The sequence below is a fragment of the Dromiciops gliroides genome, chromosome 1 (assembly GCF_019393635.1).
Source record: "Dromiciops gliroides isolate mDroGli1 chromosome 1, mDroGli1.pri, whole genome shotgun sequence".
Taxonomy (NCBI): domain Eukaryota; kingdom Metazoa; phylum Chordata; class Mammalia; order Microbiotheria; family Microbiotheriidae; genus Dromiciops; species Dromiciops gliroides.
This window is the reverse complement of record NC_057861.1, coordinates 277,647,813-277,660,701: the sequence shown is the minus strand read 5'-3', so window position 1 is coordinate 277,660,701 and position 12,889 is coordinate 277,647,813. Positions and strand designations below refer to the sequence as shown.

The following is a 12,889-nucleotide window of genomic DNA, read 5'->3' as shown; positions in this document are numbered from 1 at the left end:
GGCTCAAGGTTGCGCCTTCAGGCGGGCCAGGGAGCTGCCCGAGACTACAACTCCCAGCCGGCAAAGCGAATCATCTTGTTTTCCCCTCTGCATTATCACAGTTCTTTACTTTTCCCTTCCTCTTCTTCCTTCGCTGGGGCCCTGAGCCGCACTGCCTCACGGCACTCGTAGTCCTGACCCGGCCCAAGCCTTCATTATTCCGAGGTCAGACGCACAAGCTGGTAGACTCTAATTCCCAGGGGGCAGAGCGAAGGCCGCGCCTGCGCGTTCTCCTCGGGAGGGCGTGTGTGTATGTCTGTGTGTGAGAGAGGGGTAGGGAGAGAGAGTGTGTGAGAGAGAGAGAGAGAGAGTGTGCGGGGTAGGGTGGAGGCCGTTACGTTCGGGGCAACGGCTACGACAGTGAAGAAGCAATTAGAGAAGCGGCGTCCAGTGCTTCCGCCTTCACTTAGGTGTCGGCGGTGGGGCTGATAGGGAGAGGAAAGCCAATCGCCAGTCAGGCGAGCCGGGGCCTGGGCCGGACGGATCGGGGCCGGTGCGGGTCAGGGCTATGAGCCTTTGAGGGGTCGCCCGGGGCGCGGAGCGAGACCCTAGAGCGGAGAGCGATGTCTCAGCCGCCGCCGCCACCGCCTCCCCCCCCTCCTCCTCCTCCCCCCGAGGCGCCGGCGGCGGCCGCTGCGGCGGCGGCGGCTCAGGGGGGGCTCGCGAAACGGAAGGACCGTCGCATCCTGTCCGGGAACTGCCCGGACCCCAAGTGCCAGGCGCGTTTGTTCTTCCCGGCCTCCGGTTCGGCCAGCATCGAGTGCACGGAGTGCGGGCAGCGGCACGAGCAGCACCAGCTGCTGGGGGTGGAGGAGGTGACCGACCCGGACGTGGTCCTGCACAACCTGCTGCGGAACGCGCTGCTCGGGGTGACTGGGGCCCCCAAGAAGAACACGGAGCTGGTGAAGGTGCTGGGCCTCTCCAACTACCATTGCAAACTGCTGTCGCCCATTCTGGCCCGATATGGGATGGACAAACAGACGGGCAGGGCCAAGCTGCTCCGAGACATGAATCAGGGCGAGCTGTTTGACTGCGCCCTGTTGGGCGACCGCGCCTTTCTCATTGAGCCCGAGCATGTCAACACTGTGGGTTATGGCAAGGACCGATCTGGAAGTCTGCTCTACTTGCATGACACCCTTGAGGACATTAAGAGGGCCAACCGGAGTCAGGAATGCTTGATTCCAGTGCATGTAGATGGGGATGGGCACTGCTTGGTGCACGCTGTGTCCCGGGCTCTAGTGGGCCGGGAGCTATTCTGGCATGCCTTGAGAGAGAATCTTAAGCAGCACTTTCAGCAGCACCTGGCTCGATATCAAGCCCTCTTCCATGACTTCATTGATGCTGCTGAGTGGGAGGACATTATCAACGAATGTGACCCCCTCTTTGTGCCACCTGAGGGTGTTCCCTTGGGGTTGAGGAACATCCACATTTTTGGTCTTGCCAATGTGCTCCACCGGCCTATTATTCTCCTGGATTCCCTCAGTGGCATGAGAAGCTCTGGGGACTATTCTGCCACTTTTCTTCCCGGGCTCATCCCTGCAGAGAAGTGCACTGGTAGAGATGGCCATTTGAATAAACCAATCTGCATCGCATGGAGCAGCTCTGGCCGAAACCACTATATTCCTTTGGTTGGCATAAAAGGAGCTGCTTTACCCAAACTGCCCATGAAGCTACTCCCTAAAGCGTGGGGAGTGCCTCAGGACCTCATTAAAAAGTATATTAAACTGGAGGAGGATGGTGGGTGTGTGATTGGAGGAGATAGGAGTTTGCAGGACAAATACTTACTGAGGCTTGTGGCAGCTATGGAGGAAGTCTTCATGGACAAACATGGTATTCATCCTAGTTTAGTTGCAGATGTTCATCAATATTTCTATAGGAGGACTGGGGTAATAGGAGTTCAGCCTGAAGAAGTAACAGCAGCTGCAAAAAAAGCAGTGATGGATAATCGCCTTCACAAGTGTTTGATCTGTGGTGCCCTTTCTGAACTTCATGTACCCCCTGAGTGGTTGGCTCCAGGAGGGAAATTGTACAACCTGGCCAAAAGTACTCATGGACAGCTGAGGCCTGACAAAAATTATAGCTTCCCTTTGAATAGTCTGGTGTGCTCTTATGATTCAGTGAAGGATGTTCTGATACCAGACTACAATCTCAGTAATCTAACAGCTTGTAATTGGTGCCATGGCACATCAGTTCGGAGAGTTAGAGGTGATGGTTCTGTTGTATATTTGGATGGGGACAGAACTAATACGAGATCCACTGGAGGTAAATGTGGTTGTGGATTCAAACATTATTGGGAAGGTAAAGAATATGACAATCTGCCTGAAGCTTTTCCTATTAATTTGGAATGGAGTGGAAGAGTGGTCAGAGAAACAGTGTATTGGTTCCAGTATGAAAGCGATGTGTCTTTGAATAGCAATGTTTATGACGTTGCAATGAAACTTGTTACCAAACATTTCCCTGGTGAATTTGGGAGTGAAATCCTAGTTCAGAAAGTTGTCCACACCATATTGCATCAGACAGCCAAAAAGAATCCTGATGACTACACTCCTGTAAATATTGATGGTGCTCATGCCCAGAGAGTTGAGGATGTACAACATGGGCAAGATTTGGAGTCTCAACTTCCAACTAAAATTATTCTTACTGGGCAGAAAACAAAAACTTTGCACAAGGAGGAATTAAATATGAGTAAAACTGAAAGAACTATTCAACAGAACATTACGGAACAAGCTTCTATAATGCAGAAACGGAAAACTGAGAAGTTAAAACAAGAACAAAAAGCCCAGCCTAGGACTGTGTCCCCAAGCATCATTAGAGATGGTCCCTCATCTGCTCCTGCTACACCTACCAAGGCCCCTTATTCCCCAGTATCTACTAAGGAGAAGAAGATCCCGTATAACAACAAATGATGGTCGGCAGTCAATGCTTACACTCAAACCCTCAACAACCTACTTTGAACTTCAGGAAAGCATAGCCAGAGAATTTGATATTCCTCCATATTTACAATGTATTCGATATGGCTTTCCTCCTAAAGAACTAATGCCCCCAAAGCTGGAATGGAAAAGGAGCCTGTGCCCTACAACATGGTGATAGAATAACAATAGAAGTTCTAAAAGGTAAAGAGGAAAGTGGTCAGCCCAGTGCAGCACACTCAGCACACACTGTTGAAACATGAAGATATTGCTGTACTAGCAAAATATCTTCGAAGGAACTTCAGGAGCAAACTGACAAGGAAATGTACTCTTTGTGTCTTCTGGCAACACTAATGGGTAAGATCAATTTACTTTATGTAGCATATATCTTTTCTGTAAAATGAAGAAAGTGTAACCCTTTTTTTCTTGAGCACCCAGAGTCTGAAAATCAGATCATAATATGCTAGAAGAAAATGGCTTGCTTTAGGTTATTGACATGCCTTCGTAAATATGCCAGATTGCAAAAATGTGCTTTTGCTGTCCTTAGATTCCTTAGAAGAATGTAATTTATACTTGCAGTGTTTTTTAAATACCATGTCTGGCCTTTAATTTTCTTCGAAGGTTTAGGTGGCAGTTGAGTTGAGGCTGCCTACCTTTCCTCCTTTGATTTTTTAAAAAAAATTATTTTGTTTTCCTGTGTTTAGGTCAGGTGATTCAGGACTTCCTGTCTGATGAATTGCAGTTTCTGGTGTTGATATTTTCACCCCACCCCCACCCCCACCTAATTCAATGCTGGTGTAAACTCTTTTTCCTGTTCTTACCTCCTGCCTTTACTCTTGTTCACATCTTTTTTTATAGTAGCTTTAAGTGCCTTCATTGGTCTCAGTGAATCTGCCATTATAATAATGAAGTACCATAGGGAGAAAGAGGTAGGTAGTGATAGGGTTGTTTTTGAAATATATTAGGGAGAAAGTGTGACTTTTCTCTTTCAGTGATGCAGCTGAAATGAATGAAAAAACTTGTCACCAATGAAATGTAGTTTAAAGTTTTAGACAATAATTTTGTATTCTAGCCAGTTTGAATAGGAAGGTTTATGACATTGCAATGAAATGTTGCCAAACAAATTTAGACTTTTCTTATATTTTTATTAAAATTAGCAAATTGATCACTATACATGGTAATAAGATAGGAAGAAAACAAATGTAGATGCCAGTAGTTTCTGGGTTTTTTTCCCTTGAAAGACTTCTGATTTCCACAAGGATAGTAACATAAGTGGTTCCATTCATCAGAATGCTACTAAATGTCAGTGTTTCTTTATTTTCTTAGGTAAAGATTCAGATTTCTTCCTGAACTATTACTTTTGGGGTTCTGGTAGTTATGGGAACTAAAATCTTGTTAATGCATTAGTTTAGTGGATGGAGTTTTAATTCAGGAAATTAATTATGATTTTATAAAATTACCTTGACAATCACTTTGTCTTTATCCCTTCTCTGCAAATTTGTGGTGATATTACAGAAAGAATTCTATTTTAATGAACTTGAAGAGAAGTATACATTTTTGAGTTAGAGCTAAACATCTTTAAATTAGTTATTTTGTTTGCATAAAACAAATGTTAGTTAGATATCATATTATTGTTTATAAACATCTTCTATGAATGCTTTCTTTTCATATGTAAACAGACACTTAGGTTTGTAGATTTGTAGCTGAAAGGGATTTTAAATGTTAACTACTCCAGACTTCCCAATTTTACATATGAGGAAACTGAGGCCCAGAAAGGGTAAGGGATTTGCTCAAAGTTGTAGTTACAAGTGGCAGAGGCAGAATTTGAACCCAGGTTTTTTGATGCCAAATCCAGCTTTTTTTTTTTTTTTTTTGCTTCGGGGCAGTTAGGGTTAAGTGACTTGCTCAGGGTCACACAGCTATTAAGTGTCTGAGTTCGGATTTGAACTCAGGTCCTCCTGAATCCAGAGCTGGTGCTTTATCCACTGTGCCACCTAGCTGCCCCCCCCAATCCAGCATTCTTTCTGCCTAACTTTGCTTAAAAGGCTATTTACTGTAACTGTGTTTAAATATATTAATAAAATGTGACATTTTGGGAAGTGTGGTGTTTATAATTTTGAGTTCTAATCCCAGCTTTGTCATTAGCTGTAGCCTTGAACATGTCATTTAACCTCTCTGTGTCTCAAATTTTCTCACCTGTAAAATGAAGCACTTGGACTATATGATATATAAGGTTCCTTTCTCTGTTTATTTTGAGTATCTGTTTGGCAAAGGATGGAGAACACTTGGTACCTTAACTGAAGAGGCTATAAAATGATGGTGCTCGGGATGGAGACAAAGTGTGAAGGTTGTTTTGTTTCTTAAATGACCATATCTGAGAAAAGCTGGTGATAATTTAGAAAGTGCCTTATGGTGTTTCCAGCACTTTACTACTGCATTTCATTTTATTTCCATCCTGAATTGAAGGATTCCTGTGTCTTTATAGCTTTTAGCAGTTAGAGATGAACACACTTTTACCATGTAGCAAAATTGTAAAACTCCCAAATATCAGCAATATATAATTTTGAAACATATACATTAAGAAAAAGAAAAATGGATGACATACAGATATTAAAACAGATGACTTTTAGCATTTTCTATTTAAAAAAAAGTTGACCACTAGTAGTTAGTGACTCATAGCATTGTTTTATAGGATTTTTTTGGTTCAGAATATCCATGTCAAATTCATTCTATCTACATCAGAAAAGCATCCCTCTCTCAGGTGCATCTACCTATGTGGTCATTGGCCAGAGTATAGAATTAGCCTTCTTTCTTTAGAGCTGGGTGTTTTAGTACTAATTAAAATAACAACAAAAACCTCAGTATTCTACCTGAATAATATCATCTCTTATGGGATAGTCCCCCTCTTCATGCAGATTACTGAATGTTAATGAAATTAATGCCTACCTGCCAGTTATCTACCAGTCATTAAATGACACATGGGTAAATTGTTCATCCTTTGATACTGTTGACTATATAGTATTGAAATGTCTTCTAAACCCAAATTTTACTTAGTGTACTATACTGTATTATTGGGTCAATTTAACTGATTTTGTTATTGTATTATTATTTTAGTTTTCTTATTTTTTTCTTAAAGTGACCTGATTTAAGTGAGAGAGAACAACTTATTTTAGAGTTGTTTAAGTGGTGGTGGTATAATACCTTTTGTGTTTATCTGTTTTCATACCAGTGATTGCTCACTTTTTAGGAGTGGAGAGATGTTTTCCTTGTTTGATTTTGAAACCTCTTCCTGGTTCCACATCAGTTCTCAAAGAGCAGTATGGATTTTAAGGGATTTGTTAATATATTATATGTTGTTTTTTTTTTAGCAACGAACATTTATTTTATTTTTTCCAGTTACATGTAAGGGTAGTTTTCAACATTCATTTTCATAAGATTTAGAGTTCCAAATTTTTCTCCCTCCCTCTCCTCCCCCCTCCACAAGATCACAACCAGGTTATACATGTACAATCCACAAGTGTTCTTTTTATCAGTTCTTTCTGTAGGGGTGCTTAGTAAGCTTCCTCATTAATTCCTTGGGATTGTCTTGGATCATTGCATTGCTGAGAGTAGTTAAGTCATTCACATTTGCTCATTGAACAATACTGCTGTCACTGTGCACAATGTCCTCCCAACTCTGCTCACTTCACTATACATCAATGTTCATTAGTCTTTCCAGGTTTTTCTGGGATCATCCTGTTTGTCATTTCCTATAGCACATGACCATTCCACCACAATCATATAGCACAGCTTTTTCCATCATTCCTCAATTGATGGATATTCCCTTGATTCTCAATTCTTAGCCTTCACAAAGAGTTGCTATAAATATTTTTTGTACAATTTTCCACCCTTTTCTCTTTTTCATGATTACTATTGTTAGCTGTTTCCCTTCCATCCTATTCCCTTCCCCATGATATTTATTCTATTATGCATCTTCTTTCATCCTATCACTCTTCAAAAGGATTTGCTTCTGTCTGTCCCCTCCCCCACTCTTCCCTTCCTTCTTCCCCCCCCTCTCTTTTTTTTTTTAAGTGAGGCAATTGGGGTTAAGTGACTTGCCCAGGGTCACACAGCTAGTCTGAGGCTGGATTTGAACTCAGGTACTCCTGTCTCCAGGACCTGTGCTCTATCCACTGCGCCACCTAGCTGCCCCTTTCCCCTCTCTCTTGTTTTTTTTGTTTTTTTGTGAGGCAATTGGGGTTAAGTGACTTGCCCAGGGTCACACAGCTAGTAAGTGTTAAGTGTCTGAGGCCAGATTCGAACTCAGGTACTCCTGACTCCAGGGCTGGTGCTCTATCCACTGCACCATCTAGCTGCCCCTCCCCTCTCTCTTTATCCCCTTCCCCTCCTATTTTCCTGAAGGGTTAGAGAGATTACTCCATCCAATTGAGTGTGTACATTATTCCTTCCTTGAGCCAATTCTGATGAGTGTTAGGCTCATTTACTGCCCAGATTAAATAGATTACTCCACCCAGTTGCGTGTGTGTGTGTGTGTGTGTGTGTGTGTGTTTGTTTTAGTCCCTCCTTGAGCCAACTCTGATGAGTTTAAGATCTTTGAGCCTTTTTTGTAAGTGTAAAATTCATTTACTGCCCTCCTCCTCTTCCATCTCTTCCCCCACTCCATAAGCCTTTTCCTTTTTCTTTCATGTAGGATTTCACCTCTGCCCTTCCCCCTCCCCCAGTGCATTCGTTCCCCTCACCCCTCAATTTAACCCTAAAGATGTCATCATGGGGTAGCTAGGTGACACAGTGGACAAAGCACCACCCCTGGACCCAGGGGGATCCCAGCCAAAACCCAGCCTCAGACACCAGACAGTCACCTACTGTATGACTCCAGGTATGTCCCCCAACTCCAATTTTTTATAGTTCTCTAGGGTCTTGTATTTGAAAGTCAAATTTGCCATTCAGTTAAGGTGTTTTCATCACAAATATCTGAAAGTCTTTTTCATTAAAGTCCCATTTTTTCCGCTGAAAGATTTTGCTGAGTTTTGCTGGGTAGGCGATTCTTGGTTATAATCCCATTTCCTTTGCCCTTGGAATATCATATTCCATGCCCTCTAGTCCTTCAATGTAGAAGTTGCTAGATCCCCACACCATCCTGACTGGGGCTCCACAGCACCCGAGCTCCTTCTCTTTGGCAGCCCGCAATACCCTCTCTCTGACCTGAGAGCTCCGGAACTTGGCTATAATATTCCCAGGAGTTTTCCTTTTGGGATCTCTTTCTGGAGGTGATCAGTGAATTCCTTCAATTTCTATTTTAGCTGCTGCTTCTAGAATTTCAGGGCAATTTTCCCTGAGAATATCTTGGAAGATGATGTCCAAGCTCTTTCCTTGATCGTGGCCTTCAGGTAGACCAACAATTTTCAAATTATTTCTCCTGGACTTATTTTCCAGGTCAGCAGTTCCTCCTGGAAGATATTTCACATTGCCCTCCATTTTTCTCATTCATTTGGATTTGCTTTATTGTGTCTTGGTTTCTCATAAAGTCACTGGTTTCCATCTGTTCAATCCTAATTCTTAGGCAATTATTTTCATCAGAGAGCTTTTCCATTAGGCTTTTCAAGCTGTTGACTTTTTTCTCATGTCTTTCCTGCATCACCCTCATTTCCCTTTCCATTTCTTCCTCTACCTCTCTAACTCTATCTTCAAAGTCCTTTTTGAGCACCTCTATGGCCTGAGACCAATTCATATTTTTCTTGCAAGCTTTAGATATAGGAGCCCTGATGTTGACATCCCCCTCTGAGGGTGCACCTCAGCCCTCCCTGCCACTGAAGAAACTTTCCACAGTCCCCACTCCTCTCTGTCTGCTCATCCTGCCCCTCTTCCACTTGACTTTTAGCTCCTCAAAGTGGGGCACTGTTTCCAGGCTGCAGCATCCCAAGCTTAAGAAGTCCCAGGTGGTATGATTTAAGGAGAATCAGGCTCCTCACTCACCTAGCCTGTTCCCTGGTCCTAGATGACCCCAGACCAACCTACCAATCAACCAGCTTTGTGTGTTGTGGTTGTTAGCTCCAACGAACCTGTGCCCCTCTCCGACCTGGGCCACTGCCACTCAAGCCTGCCTCCTGGTTCCCAGCAGGGGTGAAAAACCCAAGTTCTGCCTCAGCACCAGCACAGACCCCTGTAGTCTCCCCCCTGCCCAGGGCCCAGCCCCCTCACCAGATTGTGAGCCCAGTTCCAGATGACATTGGCGCTTCAGCTGATTCAGAGGCTCTGGGGGTCTCCCTCTCCGGTGAGGGCCTCCTGGGACTGGATCTATGTCAGGGTGACTGTGGGGTTGGGCTCGACCCCTGCACCAGCACAGCAGCTCCCTCCCTCTGACCCTCCAAGTTGCTCCTGGCTAGAAGATGACTTCAGCATTCCTCTGCGAGCTCTGCTGCTCCAGGCATCTTCCCATGGCATCACCTGGATGTCTTCTGGAGTGACAGCACCATGAGCCCGAGAGCTCACTGTCTCTCCTCCGCCATCTTGGCTCCACCCCGGAAGTTGTCCCCTAATATATTATGTTTTTAAAAAATCTTAAAACCCTTTGAAATAGGATATACCCAATCAAGTTACTAAGCCAGTGTTGGTAATACTGTAGATGTATTTGGACCTGAATATGACCACTACATCTCTGAATTTTTCCTTAAAATGTTAGGTGAAAGGCAGTATTATAAAATTGAAATGACATTTTAATACCTCATTGTACTTCACCTTCTTTCCCTAGGCCTTCTCTGGACTTATTATGTACTGTGTACTCCTAACAGGGGAGCATTCATAACTTTGTATAAAACATCATTAACAGTGTTTGTATCTCACATAAGATGCATTTGCACAGTGCTGTATTTTGTTATGTTTTATATGGAAATATGTATTCTGAAGTTATGAACTTTAACATTGATTTCATAGAGTGGATGCACTTGAGAAGTTGGGTATACTAAGAGAGTCAAACAGATGATTCCTGTTTGACTGGGAGTCCTGGGAGCTATTTTAACTAAGTAATCTGTGTTAAAGAATGGATGGCAATAGCTCCTTCGTTTAATTCATCTTTGAAATCTTTTGTAGTGGAAATAGGTTTTTCCCATTTGAAGTAGAAATATGTAGTTTTGCAATACATTTTTTTAATGGTTACAAATTCTTCAATTTATAGCCATTTTTATTTTTTGGTGAGTTTTACAGTATATTGAATTATAAATTTTCAACACCAAATTTCACAAAATAGTTAAACTTTTTATTTTGTATTAACTTTAGGTTGTAAACTTTAATTTATAGTCAGATCTCAATTACAGTATTCACTTTTTGAATTAGCAGCCAGTTTTAAATAGTTGGCCATTTTACCATTATTATTCAGGAGACACCTCATCTGAGGAAGGGTTAGACATGCCACAGCTGTGGGTTGTACTGTTTCTTGAGTTTGGAAAAAATGTGGCATCATAGGATGGCAGATTTACAGCTGAAAGGTATCTTAGACATCATCTGATACAACTCTCTCATTTTACAGATGAGGAAAATGGAACCTAGGGAGGTACAGTGCCATATACCAAGGTCACATAGAAGCAGTTCTGGGATTAGAACCTATGCCATTTGACTTAACTATGCCATTCCGCCTCATCATTAAAATGACAAGGTGGTTGGTAGGAATTAATTGAAAAATCCAGTTGCTGATTTTCCAACCATATTTATACCTGGTAGATGTGAGAGGTTAAAGTTGAGACAGATAAACTAAGTAAGAATGGACAGGGTAATTCCAGCTGTGGTACTGCTGGGACTGGAGTCAAGAGCCAGAGAGAGCATGGAAGTTTTGGAAATGGGAGCTAATTGCAAAGTATGGGTCCCTTGAGGTTAGGAATGGCTTTTAGCCAAGTGCCACCGTCCCAGTTTTCCTGACCTCAGTTCTTACTTTTTCATCAATATCACTTATATTTGGCAAACTTGTAAGTGGAGTTATAGAAAATCCTATAGGAAGAGGAAAGAAATTTTGGTGAGTTGGAAAAGAGATAGTGTTGAACATATAAGACCTAGTGAAGGGGCAGCTAGATGGCGCAGTGGTTAAAGCACTGGCCCTGGACTCAGGAGTACCTGAGTTCAAATCCGGCCTCGGACACTTGACATTTACTAGCTGTGTGACCCTGGGCAAGTCACTTAACCCCCATTGCCTAAAAAAAAAAAAAAAGACCTAGTGAAAGCCTTCAGTGAAGGTTGAAGTGGCCATTCAGTCACTAAACATTTATTAAGTGCCTACTATATGTCAGGCACTGTGCTAAGTGCTAAAGATATACAAAGGCAGAAGACAGTCCCTGTCCTTGAAGAGCTCCCAGTCTAATGGGGGAGACTATTTTGAAATAAACTATATAATCAATCAGTAAACATTTATTAAACACTCTGTGCCAGTCACTGTGCTAAGGGCTCTTTGAGGAAATAATCAAATGAGGGAAGGCACTAAAACTAAGAGGGATCAGGAGAGGCTTCCTATAATAGAGCGTGGGATTTTAGCTGGGACTTGAAGGAAGCTAGGAAAACCAGGAGGTAGAGATGAGGAAACTGAATAATTCAAGCCAGGAGTGGAAATGGGAAAAGAATAATCAGAAAAGGAACAGAAGTAGAATCATGAGTGCTTTGTGTAGCACTAGGCAAGTTTTGCTGGGGGAATTTATAAAAGAAATAATTCTTTATTTCTTGGCCCATTTATACGGTGCTTTATAGTCCATCCGTTTTCATACTTTTTAGTGGGCAAATCACTGATTTCTGAACCTTGGTTTCCTCATGGGTAAAATGAGGATAATAATACTTGCATTACATACCTCATAGGACTATTGTAAAGACAATGCTTTGTTTTGAATATTAGAGCTGTAAGGGACCTTAGAGTTTATCTATTGTAAACCCATCGTTTTCATAGCTGTGAAAGCCCCATTCTAAAACTATTATTTTTGTTGTTCTAGATGAGAAAATAAAATTAATTCTAACAGGTATTTTGGACCTTCATGCCAATATTGACTCTGGATCTGTTTTTGTTCTACAGGAGAAGATATCTGGTCTCATGCGAAGGGACTTCCTCACTTGTTCCAACAGGGTGGGGTGTTCTACAACATAATGAAGAAAACCATGGGTACAATTTATTTCTAACTTTATTCTTGGATAATGTAGCTACTCAAGTAATTTTGACATTAGGGAAGTTTGCATTTAAGTGGGTGTACTTTTAAAAAAATCTAGATTGTAGTTATGACTATATATTAGTAGTCAGATCAGTTAATGTGTTATTACACTGATATGTATTGGACAAATATTTTTCTTGCCACATCATCACTAAATGTTCAGATAATTTGATCTTTTTCACTTTCTCCTTATATAAAAATCATCAAGTGCTAAGAGTAGAAAAGTTGAGTAGTTTTTTATACCTCTTATCAAAGTTCATGGGATAATAGCTATACCTCACAATTAGAAAGTTATGGTTAGGGGCAGCTAGGTGGTGCAGGGGATAGAGCACCAGCCCTGGAGTCAGGAGTACCTGAGTTCAAATCTGGCCTCAGACACTTAACACTTAATAGCTGTGTGATCCTGGGCAAGTCACTTAACTCCAATTGCCTCACCAAAAGAAAAAAAAAAAGTTATGGTTATAGAGTAAAAAGTAGGTTGACTAGTAAAGCTAATGAGATAATCAGAACCAGAAAATATATCAGTTTTTTTTGTTGAGACATATATGACTTTTTAAAAAACCCTCTAGATTTTATGTTATATTAAATAGAGGTTAGGGCAGCTAGGTGGAGAAGTGGATAGAGTACAGGGTTAGGAAGACTCATTTACCTGAGTTCAAATCTGGCCTCAGCACTTACTAGCTGTGTGACCCTGGGCAAGGCACTTAACCCTGCTTGCTTCAGTTCCTGTAAAATGAGATGGAGAAGAAAATGGCAAAATACTCCAGT

At 42.1% G+C, this 12,889-nt stretch overlaps 1 protein-coding gene across 1 annotated transcript in view; it reads left to right on the top strand.

Moving 5' to 3' along the window:
- Window positions 1-294: 294 nt before the first annotated feature.
- The window catches only part of VCPIP1 (valosin containing protein interacting protein 1), a 44,518-nt gene continuing 31,923 nt past the window's right edge, over window positions 295-12,889 (top strand). The window contains 5 exon segments of the mRNA XM_043966080.1: window positions 295-2,927; window positions 2,929-3,082; window positions 3,085-3,111; window positions 3,114-3,305; window positions 11,989-12,075. Of these exon segments, the coding sequence (XP_043822015.1) occupies window positions 603-2,927; window positions 2,929-3,082; window positions 3,085-3,111; window positions 3,114-3,305; window positions 11,989-12,075 (2,785 nt within the window). The 5' untranslated portion in view covers window positions 295-602.